General features: G+C 43.3%; 1 protein-coding gene and 1 pseudogene across 4 annotated transcripts in view; one reads left to right on the plus strand and one right to left on the minus strand.

The window, feature by feature from the left end:
- Positions 1-15,746, minus strand: part of DZIP1 (DAZ interacting zinc finger protein 1) — a 49,011-nt gene that overhangs the window by 17,155 nt on the left and 16,110 nt on the right. For all 4 annotated transcript variants that reach the window (XM_065901652.1, XM_065901653.1, XM_065901655.1 and 1 more), the window contains 4 exons: positions 7,828-7,968; positions 7,325-7,373; positions 5,797-5,853; positions 3,292-3,348 (listed from right to left, as the gene is read on the minus strand). In XM_065901652.1, coding sequence (XP_065757724.1) covers positions 3,292-3,348; positions 5,797-5,853; positions 7,325-7,373; positions 7,828-7,968 — 304 coding nt within the window. The remainder of the gene's footprint in view (positions 1-3,291; positions 3,349-5,796; positions 5,854-7,324; positions 7,374-7,827; positions 7,969-15,746) is intronic.
- On the plus strand, positions 9,895-14,483 carry LOC136144485 (glycine cleavage system H protein, mitochondrial pseudogene; annotated as a pseudogene).

Raw genomic sequence — 15,746 nt, forward strand, 5'->3', positions numbered from 1 at the left:
GGTGCAGAAGGCAGGGGAAGGACAGATTCCTGAATCTGGACCCCTACAATAATAAAAGGCTGAGGAAGTGAGGCTGACCAGACCCCAGGGCACCCAAAGCAGGCAGATGTCCCAAATATGGGATGGAAGGCCTGCCATCCTCATGCTTTATAAGCCACAGGTCCAGCCTCCAGAGAGGCTTCCGGAGAAATCCTTATGTCAGTCTCCCACCATTACCTCCAGAAGAAAAACTCCCAGTTCTTCACCCAGCCCTTTCTCCACTGGCTGACTTTGTTGGACTTCATCATCCCACCCTAGAAGCTAATGTTTAGCCCATGCATGCTCACTGATTTCTGCTCCAAAGGCCTTGCCTCGTCTATCCTGACCACAGTCCAGTGGAGTAGCCAAGACTCTTCTCCCCTCTGGCAAACAAGGAAACCCAAGTCCACGGTCTCATGACTCAACCATGAATCCAGACTATCTGCTTCCAAACTCCAGGCTCTTGGCCATGAAGCTCCAGTGCCTTCCCACTGGTGCCCGTCAGGTTTGTCTTCCAGACATCGTCCAGCCAGTACCTGAGCTCATCGTGTTCTGGCCTTTCTCTCCCCTTTGCTCCCCAATCACTCGCACATCCTTTCCACCAATCCCATAGAATAGCTGTTATGTTCACTCCCTCCCATTTCATCACCGTAACCCCAATCCCTAGGTAAGGAATCTCTTGTTGCTTAGTTGATCAGTCGTGTCCGACTCTTTGCAACCCCACGGACAGTAGCCCGCCAAGCTCCTCTCTCCATGGGATTCTCCAGGCAAGAATACTGGAGTGGGTTGCCATTTCCTTCTCCAGGGGATCTTCCCGACCCAGGGACTGAACCCACAACTCCAGTTTGGCAGGCAGATCCTCTACCACTGAGCCACCTGGGAAGCCTGACAAAAAGAAGAGGAGACCATTCAAGGACAGACTAGGAATCTCTCAGACTGTGTCTAAAACCGCCAACTGATCTCCAAGCTCAGATTCTTTGTCTTCCTGCAGCCCAGCTCTCCAATCCTGCCATGCTCAGCCTCTGAACATTCAGCAGCTATGAAATGCCGCAAGAGCAACCCAAACAGCTTCAGTCCATCACTCAGTGGTTGCCATAAGCAACCTCAACCAGCATCCCTCCAATCTCTTCTGCACCTTCTCCACTCTGTCAACTAATTCATCGGCACCAATAGTTCACATCAGTGCTCTCCTGCCACCTTTTGCTGCTAATTTTTGCCTGTCTCAGCAGAAAGGAGCAGTCAGTACCCCTCTCCCTAGGGCAACCCATATCTTATAACTGTTCACCTCGACTCTGGACAACTCCAAACTGCCCCTCCCAGCTCTAAAACCCCCAGTCAGATCTGCTGAGACCTCTACTGCAGCTGCATCTGGGATCAACATCCCTTTAACGCCCAACCCTGCTTCTCTCACGGGTGTCGTCTGAGAGCAGTGCCCAAATTTCACCTGCAAACCTCCACCCTGGAGCCTGTGTCTCGGGGAACCCAACCTCAGCTGGTGAGTAATCATGAGATTTTTCATGGTAAAGGACCTCATCAAGGTTTGAGATAGAACAAAAGGAAAGAAGAGAGGAAGCTGGGCTAATTAATGTTGTGCAATCTGTGACCAACCCTCCCTGTCCCCTCCAACCCCCCCGCCCTCCCCGCCAGCACCTGGGGAAGCTGCCATGGCTGGAGGCAGAGGCAGCGGGCCCCCGCCAAGCCAGCTCCTCACTCCTAACCATTGAAATGCTCACAAATCAGCTTTGATTCCAATCCAAGGACTCTGGGCCTCATGCCAGGCCGGCATTTAAAACGAGCATTTTAATCGCAGCAGATGCCAGCAAGGGAGATTGGCTAATTCATGCAGCCCCAGCCTGGGCAAGGCAGAATCCACATGGAACACGATGCTCTAGAACTGACAGATTTGTTGGGACCCTGGAATCAGCCCCAAATAACATTCCATGCCAACCATATGTGTCCTTGATCAGGCACCAAAAATATAAAACAACAAAAACATGGCCCTTGTATAATGTCAGATAGGAGGCTAGCAATAACCAAGGGGAAACAAAAGAAACTAAAACACATGTTGACATCCAAAAAAGAAGTAGCCAGCAATGCCTTATAAAAATCAACTCTAAAAAATGAGGCAACAGAGAGATATTAACCTGAGATCAATAATATGAATAGACAAAAAATTGTTAGAAATGACTTCCTCGTACATTCAATATTAAAGAAAGTTTATGTAGGTCAAACATACAGTTTATCTCTGTTACTGGTTCAAAGGAAGAAAACCCTGCATGTTCTAAACACTTGAAAATAATAACATCCAATATGTGAAGAATTTATGCATTATGTATTATAAACACACGCCCAAGGGAACCAATCCCCCTGAAATAATCTTAGGGAAAAAATCAGGGGCAGTAAAACACTTCATGAATCAGTCAGTGAGTAAAAAGAATAATTACAAAAGGCCATCATACATGAACCACAATATTTCTCAAGACAAAAAGTCCAACTCGACTGGCCATGGATTTAAGTCCAAAGTAAAAGGCTAAATAGAGAAGTGGAATGAAATAATCATTAGATTCCAGAAACATTTGTAGGTAAGACAGGAGAAAGATGGTCCCCCTCCCACTTTAATTCACTTAACAAACAGCAGATCACAGGAAAACAATATATTGAAAACATACCATAAAAACTGTTAGCACCTTAGTTGTATAAAAATGTGTTTATAAATATTTACCCTGTCTACTAGATCATGTTAATAACAATTATTACCCTGTGACCTGGTCCAAGACCTGGATCCTGGCAGCAATTTCATCCAGGGGTTCCTACTTTTTCCTTTGGTTTCCATCACGTGTCTTTTCCAGATTTTCTCAACCAATCCCTGAAACTGTTTGCTTAAAAAAGGTGACTAGCTGCCACATTGAAAGTTATACAAACAATCACATATGCCCTGTGGCATGTGCTGGTTGGCTGGTCTAGTAGAAAGTCACCCTCTTACCCGATACCTACCACTTTCCACCAAAAATCACAAATGCTCCAAGGAATATTCAGAGTTAAAAATCTCTACTTGTGAGCCCAGCAATAGATACATTTTTTACTTTATGACTGGTAGGCTTGACTAGTTCATAGTAACATTACATAGGAAGACTACAGTTTTATTAACTGTTTTGAATTCATCAAAATGTTTTGTTTGCATAAATAAACCCCACAGAAGTACTTTTCAGTTAATAAGTTATCTAACTCAGATGGAAATTGTATATAAAATGTTGAGACTTTGCTGAAACTTACCATGTGCCATTGTTAGACTTGACTTCGCATCCAGTGTCTGGGGGGCTGGAGTATTCACTGAAAAAGCATAAAAATGTAATTACAGGGTCCTGTATTTACAGCATCAGCATCTGAACATGAGGATAAACTGAGTATTCATCAAATTAGCCAAGGTATATTAATATACAGATCATGAGGGAACAAATGTTTCAAATGACAGACAGCACCAACTAACCTAAACCAAATTTACAACAATTTGAAATACAATCCAGCCTTTTAAAATCTACAAGTCAGTGGGTTTTAATACAGTCACAGAAGTGTACAACCATAACCACTCTCAAGTTTTTGAACATACTCATTACATGTACACCTCCCCAAATACCTGTCCCTATTAGCCCCATCTCTCCCTCCCTGCAGGCCCGGGCAACCAAGGATCTACTTTCTATCTCTATGGATTTGCCTATTCCGGTCTTTACTTATAAATGGAATCATACAATTAGCTATGTGGCCCTCTGTAGTCTGCTTACTTTAACTTAGCATCACGTTTTCATGTTTCATCCATGCTGAAGCATGTGTCAGCATTAGCAAGTATTTTTACGGCCAAATAACCTTCCATTTTGTAGATAGACCACATTTTATTTATCTATTCATTAGTTGATGGCCGTTAGGGCTTTTTCAACTTTTTTGCTATTAAGAATAATGCTGTTATGAATATTCATGTACAGTAAACCAATTTATAAGACTACCCCAATCACTAGGCTGAAAGGCGCCTTTTAAAGGCATTAATTCAGGTACAGCCTTTAGAACAATATACCTGATTCAAGTAAGACTGAACATTCGTTACATCAAAATATCTCAGAAAATTAGATTCCACAGCCTCTCTTCTAATATCTGATAATTTCTATCTGAGGTTCCTCTCTCAACTATTTGTCTATTAGTTTACTGACTCTTTCCACAGCTTATTAAAAACAGATCTTTAATTCTAATCCTATCTAAGAAATACTGGTCACAAGCCCAGCTACCCCTGTAGGCATACAATTTCAACTTTACAATGGCTACTGTGAAAGTGTGCAACTTCTAACTATGGGTAATCTGCTAACAATTCTGGAAATATGGCCTTTGAACCCACTTGCAACTTGCTAAGCTAGATCCAGGTTTGACAAACTACATATAAGACATACTAACACCTGCCTGTTTTTGTAAATAAAGTTTTATTGGGACATGTTATTGTTTCAATGGGCTTCCCAGGTGGTGTTAGTGGTAAAGAACCCACCTGCTGATGCAGGAGACTAAGAGGCGCGGGTTCGATCCCTGGGTCAGGAAGATCCCCTGGAGGAGGGCATGGCATCCCACTCCAGTATCCTTGCCTGGAGAATCCCACGGACAGAGGAGCCTGGGGGGCTACAGTCCATGCAGCCACAAAGAGTCGGACATGACTAAGGCAACTTAGCATGACTGTTCCAATACTGTGCTAAGTATAATTAAAATATAAACAATAATAATTGAATGTCTTTTAATTTTTCCATACTTCTCTGGAATGCTTCTATTCTCCCCTGAGCTCTACTCTTGCCCTCTCCTCCTCAGCACCTCTCAACCTCTTCAGCTTCCAGGACCAACATCAACAGGCCTCAAGAAGCAGTTGAGCGTTTAAAACCATCAGCCCCTTTTGGTCAATTGTGCCCAGTTCCCAAGCACGCTCCTCTGTGTCCTTTCATCATTACAAATGCTGGGCCCACATGAATGGCCGTTCCGTGCTGGCCTCAGGGCAGTGAAAGTGAAAGTTGCTCCGACTCTTTGCGACCCCATAGACTATACAATCCATGGAATTCTCCAGGCCAGAATACTGGAGTGGGTAGCCTTTCCCTTCTCCAGGGGATCTTCCCGACCCAGGAATTAAACCAGGGTCTCCTGCATGGCAGGTGGATTCTTTACCAGCTGAGCTATCAGGGAGGCCCTCCCTTAGTATTCAGATCCTGTTCACACACTTTCCTGAATGAAACAAAAATATTTCAACTGTTTATTACTAGGAAGACAATGCATCCATTTCTCAACTGTACAGATTATGTCTTTTTGGATTCTAGCCAGATCCTGACAGCTCTGGAAGACAGTGGTGCTGTGACTTCGTGAGTGACTGACGGGGCCTTTGGGTCAAACCCTGCAGCACGGGGTCTCAGAGACGCCAAAATGTTGTGGTCACGACACACAGTCACATCGTCACCGTGCTTTGCCTTGGGAAATACAGAGCACACACTGGGGTGATGCCAAGGAATTTTTAGCCATTCCTTTATTAGGCAAACTGTAAGGTAATAGGTATGGCTAACCAAAACCACCACAAAATCACACGGACATTTACAATAGTGGGTTTTAGAACCAGGTCAAGGCCAGGAATCAAAATAGATTATTATGTAATCTCCAGACACACTGATGTTCCAAGAAACATCTCTAAAAATAATAAGTAGAAGTTATATATGCGTTTAAACACTTTAAAACTATCTTTAGAGCCCTGAGCCTATTACAGAAACTTACTCGGTACAGTTGGGGCAGTTGGCTTAGATTCAAAAGCTTGCCAGGTTAAAAGATTCCCTGAAATGAAAAAAGATAAATTAACAACAAAACCCACAAGGTATGGGTTATATTTTGCCAGAGTACATCCTAATATTTTCTCCTAAAAAACAATACATGAAATGTACCGACATGTAGCGACTTACCCAACAAAGATGTTTAACATAAATCCCTTCAAAGTTAACTTTTTCCTAAAATTATTTTTCAAATATTTATGCCAATTATGCAGATATTCCTAATTATCTGAACTATAAGTATTCCAAGAGAAGTTACAAGGAACTACCACCCTTTCCAAAACTTCATCTTAAAACAAGGAAAGCAAGTCAACATATAGGCCAGTCTCATTTTACTGCACTTTACTGTATTTTGAAGATACCGCACTTTTACAAATTGAAGGTTTGTGGCAACACTGTGTTGTCAGGTAATGGTCAGCATTTTTAGCAATATAGTATATGTGCATTTTTTTAGACATAATGCTATTGTACACTTAACAGACTACAGTATAGTATAAACATAACTCATATACACTGGAAAGTCAAAAAAAATTGTGTGACTCATTGTATTGTGATTATTGGATGTATTGCAGTGGTCTGCAACTGAACCTGCAATATTTCCAAGACATGCCTGCATTTCTCATGACCCCAGAAATAGAGAGGAAACACAATCCATACATCCAGTGCCAATCCCCAGTTGGCATCCCTCAAGCAGACGAAGATGCCTTACTATCTGAGACAGATGGGAACCAAGACTGGGACCACTCAGAAGGCAATCAGGCAGAAGGCAAGCTTGATGCTATAAAATGGGAGACTCTATACTTCTGACTCCCAGTTCCGCTTCTAGACCAGTTCCTGAAAGCTGTGGAGATGGGTGGCTATCATTGCTATTTTCAGTAGGCTGTATATCCTCCCACTATGCTTAGGGCAAACCCTCAATCCCAGCCGACCACAGTGTAGAATCGCGCATCAAGCTTCCATAGCACTTTAGGACAATTAAGAGTTTACTATCAATACCAGTAGCCAACCCTGATGAGTATTTAACAGGTGCTCTTTACACGTTTTCCCATTTAATCCTCATAACAAGTCTATGACGTAAATACTACTAACATTCCAGCTTCTGAGCTGAGGAAACTGGGGCGGAGGCTCACAAAGCTACAAAGTGCCAGAGATGGGAGCTGAACCCAGCCTGCCTCTGGACTCTGCCCTTTTAATCCTAAGTCATCTAACTGCACATTCATCCAGAGGTACAGTTACTGAGCATGTATTATGTGCATAACAATATTCTGATAAAAAGGACAGGAGACCATTTGATGACAGATTAGGTATTTAAAATTCTTCAACTCTCTGGGTTGTGGTAACAGAGCTCCCAAGTCAAAATAACTAGAGGAATGTCATCTTAGCACCCGTGAACCGTCTCAGCCCCACATTCACCAATGTTCAGCGCACGGTTAGGGTGGCCCACCTTGCCTTCAGCACTGGGATCCTGGTCCACTTACCTTTGGGTTCACTGACACTGTTTAACGGTTTACTGGTGAACTCTTTAATCTGCAAAGAAGAACAGTCTTTCAGCAATCCATGTTTGAAACTAGACAGGGATATACTGGATGATCAATAGATACTCGTCTCAGTAAATGAAACTTTTCATTAACTGCCCCAAAGGCACAGAGCATGTGGACTTTAATGACATGAAGACAAACATTTTATAAAAGCAGCATTTGGATTCACCTGCTTCTCAAAGGAATTAGCGAAAGAAATTCTTAGATGCCTTCACATTTATCCTGAATTCTAACTGAATAAATCTGATTGCACTACAGTATTTCAAAAATACCTTTAAAAAAACTATTTTATTGACTTGGATAAACAACCATAGTGGGGGGTGGGTGGGAAGATATTCTCTCTTCATCTCATCCAACTTACAAATGTTCTAAAGACACACATTCTTAAATAAGTTGCACTGGTTACAGAAAAATGTGCCAATATAGTATATACACCAAAATACCTGCTGTCTCTGAGTGATGATCAGCTCGTTCTGTTCCTGGAGCCTCTGCCCTAGCTCTTCTATCCTTTTCTTATAGAAGACGTTACTTGCATTTAGATCGTCTATCATGGAAGTTCGAAGTTTCTCTATATGTGACAGGAGCTGCAAGGAAGAAAGGCATCCCTATGGAACCAGCATGTAAATTTCTTCTTTCTGCCTTTGTATGTACACACCCCACCTTCTCACTGGCTTATGTCATCTACACATTGACTAACTCTCTGATCACTGTGTCCCAAGGCCCTGGCTGTTACAAGGGGCTTCATCTCTGTTCCCAGGGAGCTCGTGGTCCAAAGCAGCAAACACTGATCATGTGAACAGCGGAGTGAACGTGACCCACTACATGAAATCACACGGGGAGGAGCACGGATAAAGGACCGGGCCACCCGCAGAGCAACTCCGACCCCAGGCAGTCCTGTCTTTACAAGTCCACACACATCATCCCAGCTGGAAAGCATACTCCCCCCAACCAGAGAGCCCAACTTATTATTTTGTACAATAGCAGTCTCTGTCCCTTAGCAGGTTCTCAATAAATATTTACTGAGAAATGGAAGGGGGTTGGGAGTTGAGGAAAAGAGGAAGAGAGGAGGGAGAAGGGTGGAGAGAGGGTGGATAGGATGGATGGACGGGGGAAACAGAAGGAAAAGAAGCACAGGACAGATAGATCCAAAGAGGCACAGATTCACCTCTAGAGGAAATATCAGTTCTGGACAAGAATTCAAGAAAAGGAACTTTCCTGGTGGTCAAAGCTAAGGTTCGAGCTCCCAATGCAGGGGACCTGGGTTTGATCCCTGGTCAGGTAACTAGAACCCACAGGCCACAACTAAGATCCTGTATGCTGCAACTAAGACCCAGGGCAGCCTAATTAATCAATTAATTAAATATTTTTTTTAAAAAAGAATACAAGAAGAATTCGGTTTCAAAAATTCAAGGAAACATTCTTTAAGCAATTTCAGATGTTGCTTAAACGAAGGAGAAAAAACCCTGGTAAATGGCACGAAGGACATTCCAAGCCTGTGGCCTGGGAATGGAGACAGGGACGTGCAGGTCAGAAAAGGCAGGTAACTGTGTTCAGAGGAGCACAGAGAGATCCTGGGGCAGCATTTCCTAACAGGAGAGGTCTGTTTGTTTGTTTTTTAAACAAACACTCAACACGTTTTAGAGGTTGCATTAAGCACATCTTGTTGAATCTACACCACAGCATCATGGATACGTGTTTTGACTCCTCGGTTCAGACAGGGAAACTCAGGTCTAGAGAGGTACGTAGCTGACCCACATGCAGACAGCTGGAGAAGGGAAGAGCCCAGACCTCAGCTTTCCCGTCTTCCAAGTCCACACTCTCAAACTTAGTGTCTATGGCATGAGATGTGTTAAGAAATCATGCATGCATGCTCAGCTGCTCTGTCTTGTTTGACTCTTTGTGAGCCTATGGACTGTAACCCGCCAGGCTCCTCTGTCCTTGGGATTTCCCAGGAAAGAATACTGGATCTGGCTGCCATTTCCTTCTCCAAGGGATCTTCCTGACCCAGGGATGGAACCCGTGTCTCCAGTATCTCCTGCATTGGCAGACAGATCCTTTACCGATGCACCACCTGGGAAGCCCTATCCACAAGAGTGAACAAGAGTGAACCCTAAAATAAACGGTGGGCTTTGAGGGATAATGACATATTAATATAGATTCATCAGTTGTAACCAATGTATCTCTGGTACAGGGTGTTGATAATGCAGGAGGCTGTACATGGCAGGGGTGTGGGGGGCGGGGTGTTTGGAAACTCTGTGCATTTCCTCTTCAATGTTTCTGTGAACCTAAAACTACTCTAAAAATAATCTAGTTTACATTTAACAGACACATAACAAAAACAACAACAAAAAGTTAAAGCTCTCCATCAATACATAGCAGGGTCTTCCCTCTGAAGGGCTGTGTGCTCATATAAGGCCGGACAAACAACAGGCTGAACCAAGTTACAAAGGTTTCCTGAATAAAGACTAAAAAAGAAACCTTACATAACCCAATGGATGCTAACAATCTCAATGACAGGAGAACACTGTCAAGAACCTTCCCCACATTTTCGGAGACCACTGTAAGAGTGCCCCCCCCAAATAGTCTGGGAAATCCTGAGTGGGAAAGTAGAAGGAGAAGCCAATAAAAATGTCCAGGGGTCTGGGGAGAGGTTTAGGATCAACAATACGGGGACTCATTGCAGGACCCAAAAAGAAGGAGGACATAAGAAAAATGATGGGATGGCATCCTTTTAATATTGGAATTAAGACCTGACCAAGAAGGTACAGAAAAGAGTCTGCTGAGAAAGGAATGTGCTAGTCTAACATAGGGAATAGCCAGAAGTTATTTCAAAAAACTGGTGGCCCTGGAGCTTATTTCTTTTCTTTTTTTAATTCATTGCTTCATTAATTTTTGGTTGCAGTGGGTCTTCATTGCTGCATGAGGGCTTTCTCTAGTTGGGGCGAGCAGGGACTACGCTTCGTTGCAGTGCCTGGGTTTCTCATTTCAGTATTTTCTCCAGTTGTGGACCACGGGCTTTAGGCACGGGGGCTTCAGTAGTTGTGGCTCTTGGGCCCTAGAGTGCAGGTGCCTGGGCTTAGTTGCCCTGTGGCAGGTGAAGTCGTCCTGGACCAGGGATCGAACCTGTGTCCCCTGCATTGGCGGGCATATTCTTATCCACTGTACCACCAGGGAAGTCCTAGAGTTCACCTCTTGTGACTTTCTACCATTGCGAGTTTTACATTTTTTTCTCTACCAGCCACATCACCCCATCCTGCTGTCCTTTCACCGTGTGACCATTCCACAACCTCCCGAGCTCTAAGAGTCTTCTGTTGGGTGGAAAAGGGCATGCCACCATTTACCTGTGGTTCCCTTTGAACTCCTACCACTGTTATTTAAAAACAAAACCAAAAAAAAGACTGCCAAGAATTTAGTTAAAGCAATAAAAAGTTGGCAAACGCAACTTCCCGTAAGCAGAGAAATACAATATGTGCATTGTAGGAACAGTAGGCACCAATCATGTGGAATAATTGATAGTCAGGTCTCGGGCACAGATTACTAAACCTGAGGGAATTTGCCCCTCTGCTGGGGTTTAAGAGGAATGAAGGGAAAAGCAAGGAGCTTCGGAACAAGAAAGCCAACAGACAAGGAGGCAGCGTAGCCTGGTGGCCACACCAAAACCCTAGGCTCCCAGCATATGGGGTGAGGCGCCTCCCTCAGAACCAGGCCTTCCCTGCCTCTCTGTCACCAGCTGCAGTGGCCAAGTGGAAACCTCTGCAGCTTACACAGCAGTCTAGCCAGAAAGCCACTGAAATTCCCATAGCTGCCCGGAATGCAAGAGAATTAAAGGAGCAAGGACTAAAATCCCCTCCTATTAAAAAGAAAACCTGAATTCTGTCCCTAAACCGCCGCGCACTAAAGATGCCTTGAAGAATAAAAGTACAACTTCAAATCGTAAGAGCCGTGATTCAAAGCATGGATCCAAAACACAATGATCTGGGGATCTGCTGCTGTTGTTATTGGTGGGTTTTGTTGTTTTTTTTTTTTTTGCAAACTCGGCATGTCCCAAACTTACCTGCCGAATCAGACACTCAGGGAGTGGAGTTGGGCAGGTGCATTTTAGAAGAGTCTTGGGTCATCCTGAAGGGCAATCAGTTCCTGGTTAGGAACTGCTGCCTTAGAGCATCTCAAAGGAAAGACTCAGGGTTCTTACAGAAAAGCAACTGCTCTAAGTTGCCACTGGTTGTTCCCCTCCCCTGCTGGCTAAGTGCCTCAGAATGACAGGCGAGCAAGGCAGTGGGGCAGACAAGCAGGGACCTGAGGTTAAGAGAACCTGGGTTCAAATATCATGCTCACACTAACAGACAGCTCTTTCCACCCTGCTCTTCTGCCCCCTACAATCAGCATCTCTCTCTCTCCACAAAAAAAAAAAGAAAAGAAAAAAAAGGCTGAGTGATCCCCTTGTTGGCCACCTATCAACCTTCTGCAGTGATTTAGCAAATATTTAGTAAGCACCGAAGAACTGATGCTTTCAAACTATGGTGCTGGAGATGACTCTTCAGAGTTCCTTGGACTGCCAGAAGATCAAACCAGTCAATCCTAAAGGAAATCAACCCTGAATATTCATTGGAAGGACTGATGCTGAAGCTGAAGCTCCAATACTTTGGCCACCTGATGCAAACAGCCAACTCATTGAAAAAGACCCTGATGCTGGGAAAGACTGAGGGCAGGAAGAGAAGGGGACGACAGAGGATGAGATGGTTGGATGGCATCACTGACTCAATGGACGTGAGTTTGAGCAAACTCTGGGAGATGGTGAAGGACAGGGAAGCCTGGCGTGCTGCAGTCCATGGGGCCTCAAAAAGTCAAACACTAATGAGCAACTAAACAACAGCAACCACTTTTTAGGCACATTATTAGATTCTGGGAATACAGTGGAGGAGTAAACAGATAAAGTCTTTCCCTCGAAAGGCTAATGATCTGGCTGGAGAGACAGACAGTAAACAAGCAAACAAATAAACTACTTAAAATAGTGATCAGAGTTACACTTGTGAAGTGATGAGAATAATAAAGGGAAAGGATCGCTTCCCTGGATGGACTGGTCTGAGGTGACTTCAGGTGTCTAAAGGAGGAGAATGAAGGCAGGAGCAATGCTCTGCTATTGGCCTGAAGAAATCACAGTCAGGTTGTAAACTGCAGAACTGAGTCTCAATCCACCCTCACTCCGGAACTGCACATTGCCAAACATCTGAACAGGCTTCAGAGAGGCCCCAGAGCCCCAGAGGAGACAGCTCGGCTGACACCTCCAATGCAACTCCTGAAACCCTGAGCAGAAGACCCAGCTAAGCCGTGCCTAGATTCCTACCCCATGGAAACTGTGACATACTAAATCTGTGGTCATTTGCAACACAGCAGAGAAAACTAGGGCTTCTCTGGTGGCTCAGACAGTAAAGAATCTGCCTGCAATGCGGGAGACCCAGGTTTGATCCCTGGGCCAGGAAGACCTCCTGGAGAAGGGGGGAATGGCAACCCACTCCAATACTATTGCCCGGAGAATTCCATGGACAGAGGAGCCTGGTGGGCTACAGTCCATGGGATCACAAAGAGGTGGACATGACTGAGTGACTAACATTTTCACTTTCAGAGAAAACTAAATCAGAGGGGAAGGAGCCTACTGCATAAGGAGCAAGGGGAAGGACCTCCCAGAAGCAAGAAACCACATGTACAAGGAGAAAAAGGCTGCATGCTGCGTGTTCTATAAATTACTAGAAGGCCATCATAGCTAAAATGGTAGGTTGAGAGAGAGGATCAGGATAAGCTGAGCAGCCAGGTTGTTCTGTCTGCTCTGCAGAGAGTAGATTACAAGAGAGGAAGGCTGGAACTGGGAGACCGGATAGGGGGCCCTTTTAGAAATGCTGGGAGCTCAGTGGAGAAGCAATGGAAGCCATAGAAATGTCCAGAAAAACACGGAACTGGGAGTTGAAGAGGAGATGGGAATCAATGCCTGCATCTGAGTGGACAAGGATGTCATCAACCAAAAAAAAAAAAAAAGATGTCTAGGAACAAACCCAAGGACCTCATTTTAGACACATCACATTTAAGAAGCTGTGCAGATGCCGAGTGCCAAAATGGTTATCTCGTCTAGAGCTCAGAAGGGTGGCTTAGGTTGGAGAAATGAATTGGGAGTTATATCTGCTCATAGCCCAGTCACTACTCCCCTTTAACAAACTCTCTCTGTCCAATTGCTGGAGCAACAGAACCATGAGAAATAAGCTTCTGCTGTTTATAAGCCACCAGTCTATGCTGTTCGCCTAAAAGGGGATACAAAGGGCTATAAAACACATACAATTTAAAGTGAAAAAATAAACAGATGTTTTTCCTATCTTAAAACCACAAATAAATCTACATTTTTTGCACTATTATAAAAGCATTTTAGCACTTAAATTTCTGATGTACCTAGCAGGTGTTACTTTTTGTTTTCATTAAAAAGACTTAAAAAGTGACTTTAGGGGGCCGCCCCACTCCACCCCCGCCGGCCGGGGTGCTCTAGGTGCCGCGCCGAGACCCTCTGCACCCCTGTGAACGTGGCGCTGCAAGCGGCGCGGAGCGTGCGGACCGAGGTCGGCAGCCTGCGCTCCATCTCTGCACCCCGCGGGCCCTGCTCGCCGCGGCCATGGGGACTGCGGGCGGGTGCCTCCGGGCACTGCGCACCGGCCCTGCTCTGCTGTCGGTGCGGAAATTCACAGAAAAACATGAATGGGTAACAACAGAAAACGGTGTTGGAACAGTGGGAATCAGCAATTTTGCACAGGAAGCTTTGGGAGATGTTGTTTACTGTAGTCTGCCTGAAGTTGGGACAAAGTTGAACAAACAAGAGGAGTTTGGTGCTTTGGAAAGCGTGAAAGCTGCTAGTGAACTCTATTCCCCTCTATCAGGAGAAGTAACTGAAATTAATACAGCTCTAGCAGAAAATCCAGGGCTTGTCAACAAGTCTTGTTATGAAGATGGTTGGCTGATCAAGATGACATTCAGTAACCCTTCAGAACTAGATGAACTAATGAGTGAAGAAGCATATGAAAAATACATAAAATCTATTGAGGAATGAAAATGGAACCCCTAAATAAACTACTTTGAAACAACTTAGTCTAGCATAGTTGTCTTAAATTAGTGGTGGATAGATATTTAAAAAGCAACTTTTAGCAAAAGAAACTACTTGTAACAATGTTTCCTGAAGAAAATACCCCGTAACTTTCTAATGCCTTCAGATAAACACTGTGTATCTTTTCTGCAGCATCCTGTGATTTTTAGGCTATGCTCCAGTTATAATATTCAGAATTCCTGATATTATCTCTGATAAAACTAATTATAAAAATTATGTAATTCAAGGATAACATGGTTATCTTATACCTTATATGACATTGTAACTTGCTTACAGCTATCCTTGGATTTGGGTCAAAACGATCTTCCCACTAGAAATAACTCCCAGTGGAGAAAAGTTTGTTAGTTGTATAGTGTCCAGTGAAGAATATTACTGTCTTAATTTTGCAATATACTGTGTTTGCTGGTGCTATTTTTATACAGTGAAGCAACAGCCTTGCAGGAGAATAAACAATTTAATAATAAAATATTCAACTTCTTTTTTAAAAAAAAAAGTGACTTTAATATGAATGATCCTCATTTTTATAGGTAGAGCTGGAGATACTGTGGGTTAAGTTCCAGATCATAGCAATAGAGCCAAATTGCAATAAAATGAGTCGCATGAATTTTCTAGTATCCTACTGCATGTAAGTTATGTCACACTACACTATGGCCTATTAAGTGTGCAATAACATTATGTCTTAAAAATGTACGTATGTTAATTAAAAATACTTCATTGCTAAAAAATGTATCATCTGACAATGCAGGGTTGCCACAAACCTTCAATTTATAAAAAACACAATTATCTGCAAAGTGCCATAAAACAAGGTTGGCCTGTATTCAAAGCTTAGATTGCCACTCTGTAATGTAGAAAAATTAGAAATATGCATTCAGCAATGAAGAAGAGATTAAATAACTGATGATACATCCATAAGATCATCATGGAGTCATTAAAAAAAATTACAATTTTGAAGAATATTTTAAAACATAGGAAAATGTTTATGATATATAAAATTAAAATGTATAAAGTTATAGATATAAAGCATAATTTTTAAACTGTGAGACAAATTATATGTATGGGTTTCTAGGCCTATAGAAGCACATTTACAGCATCAAAAAGACTGAAGAAATAACGGTGCAGAAGCACTGGTTATCTTTGGTGTCGGAATTATAAATAATTTAAATTTTTGGTATATATTTCTCTACAAATTGTTTTCAGTGGACAAATATTATCTTTATTATAAAG

Source organism: Muntiacus reevesi, chromosome 11 (assembly GCF_963930625.1).
Source record: "Muntiacus reevesi chromosome 11, mMunRee1.1, whole genome shotgun sequence".
Taxonomy (NCBI): Eukaryota; Metazoa; Chordata; class Mammalia; order Artiodactyla; family Cervidae; genus Muntiacus; species Muntiacus reevesi.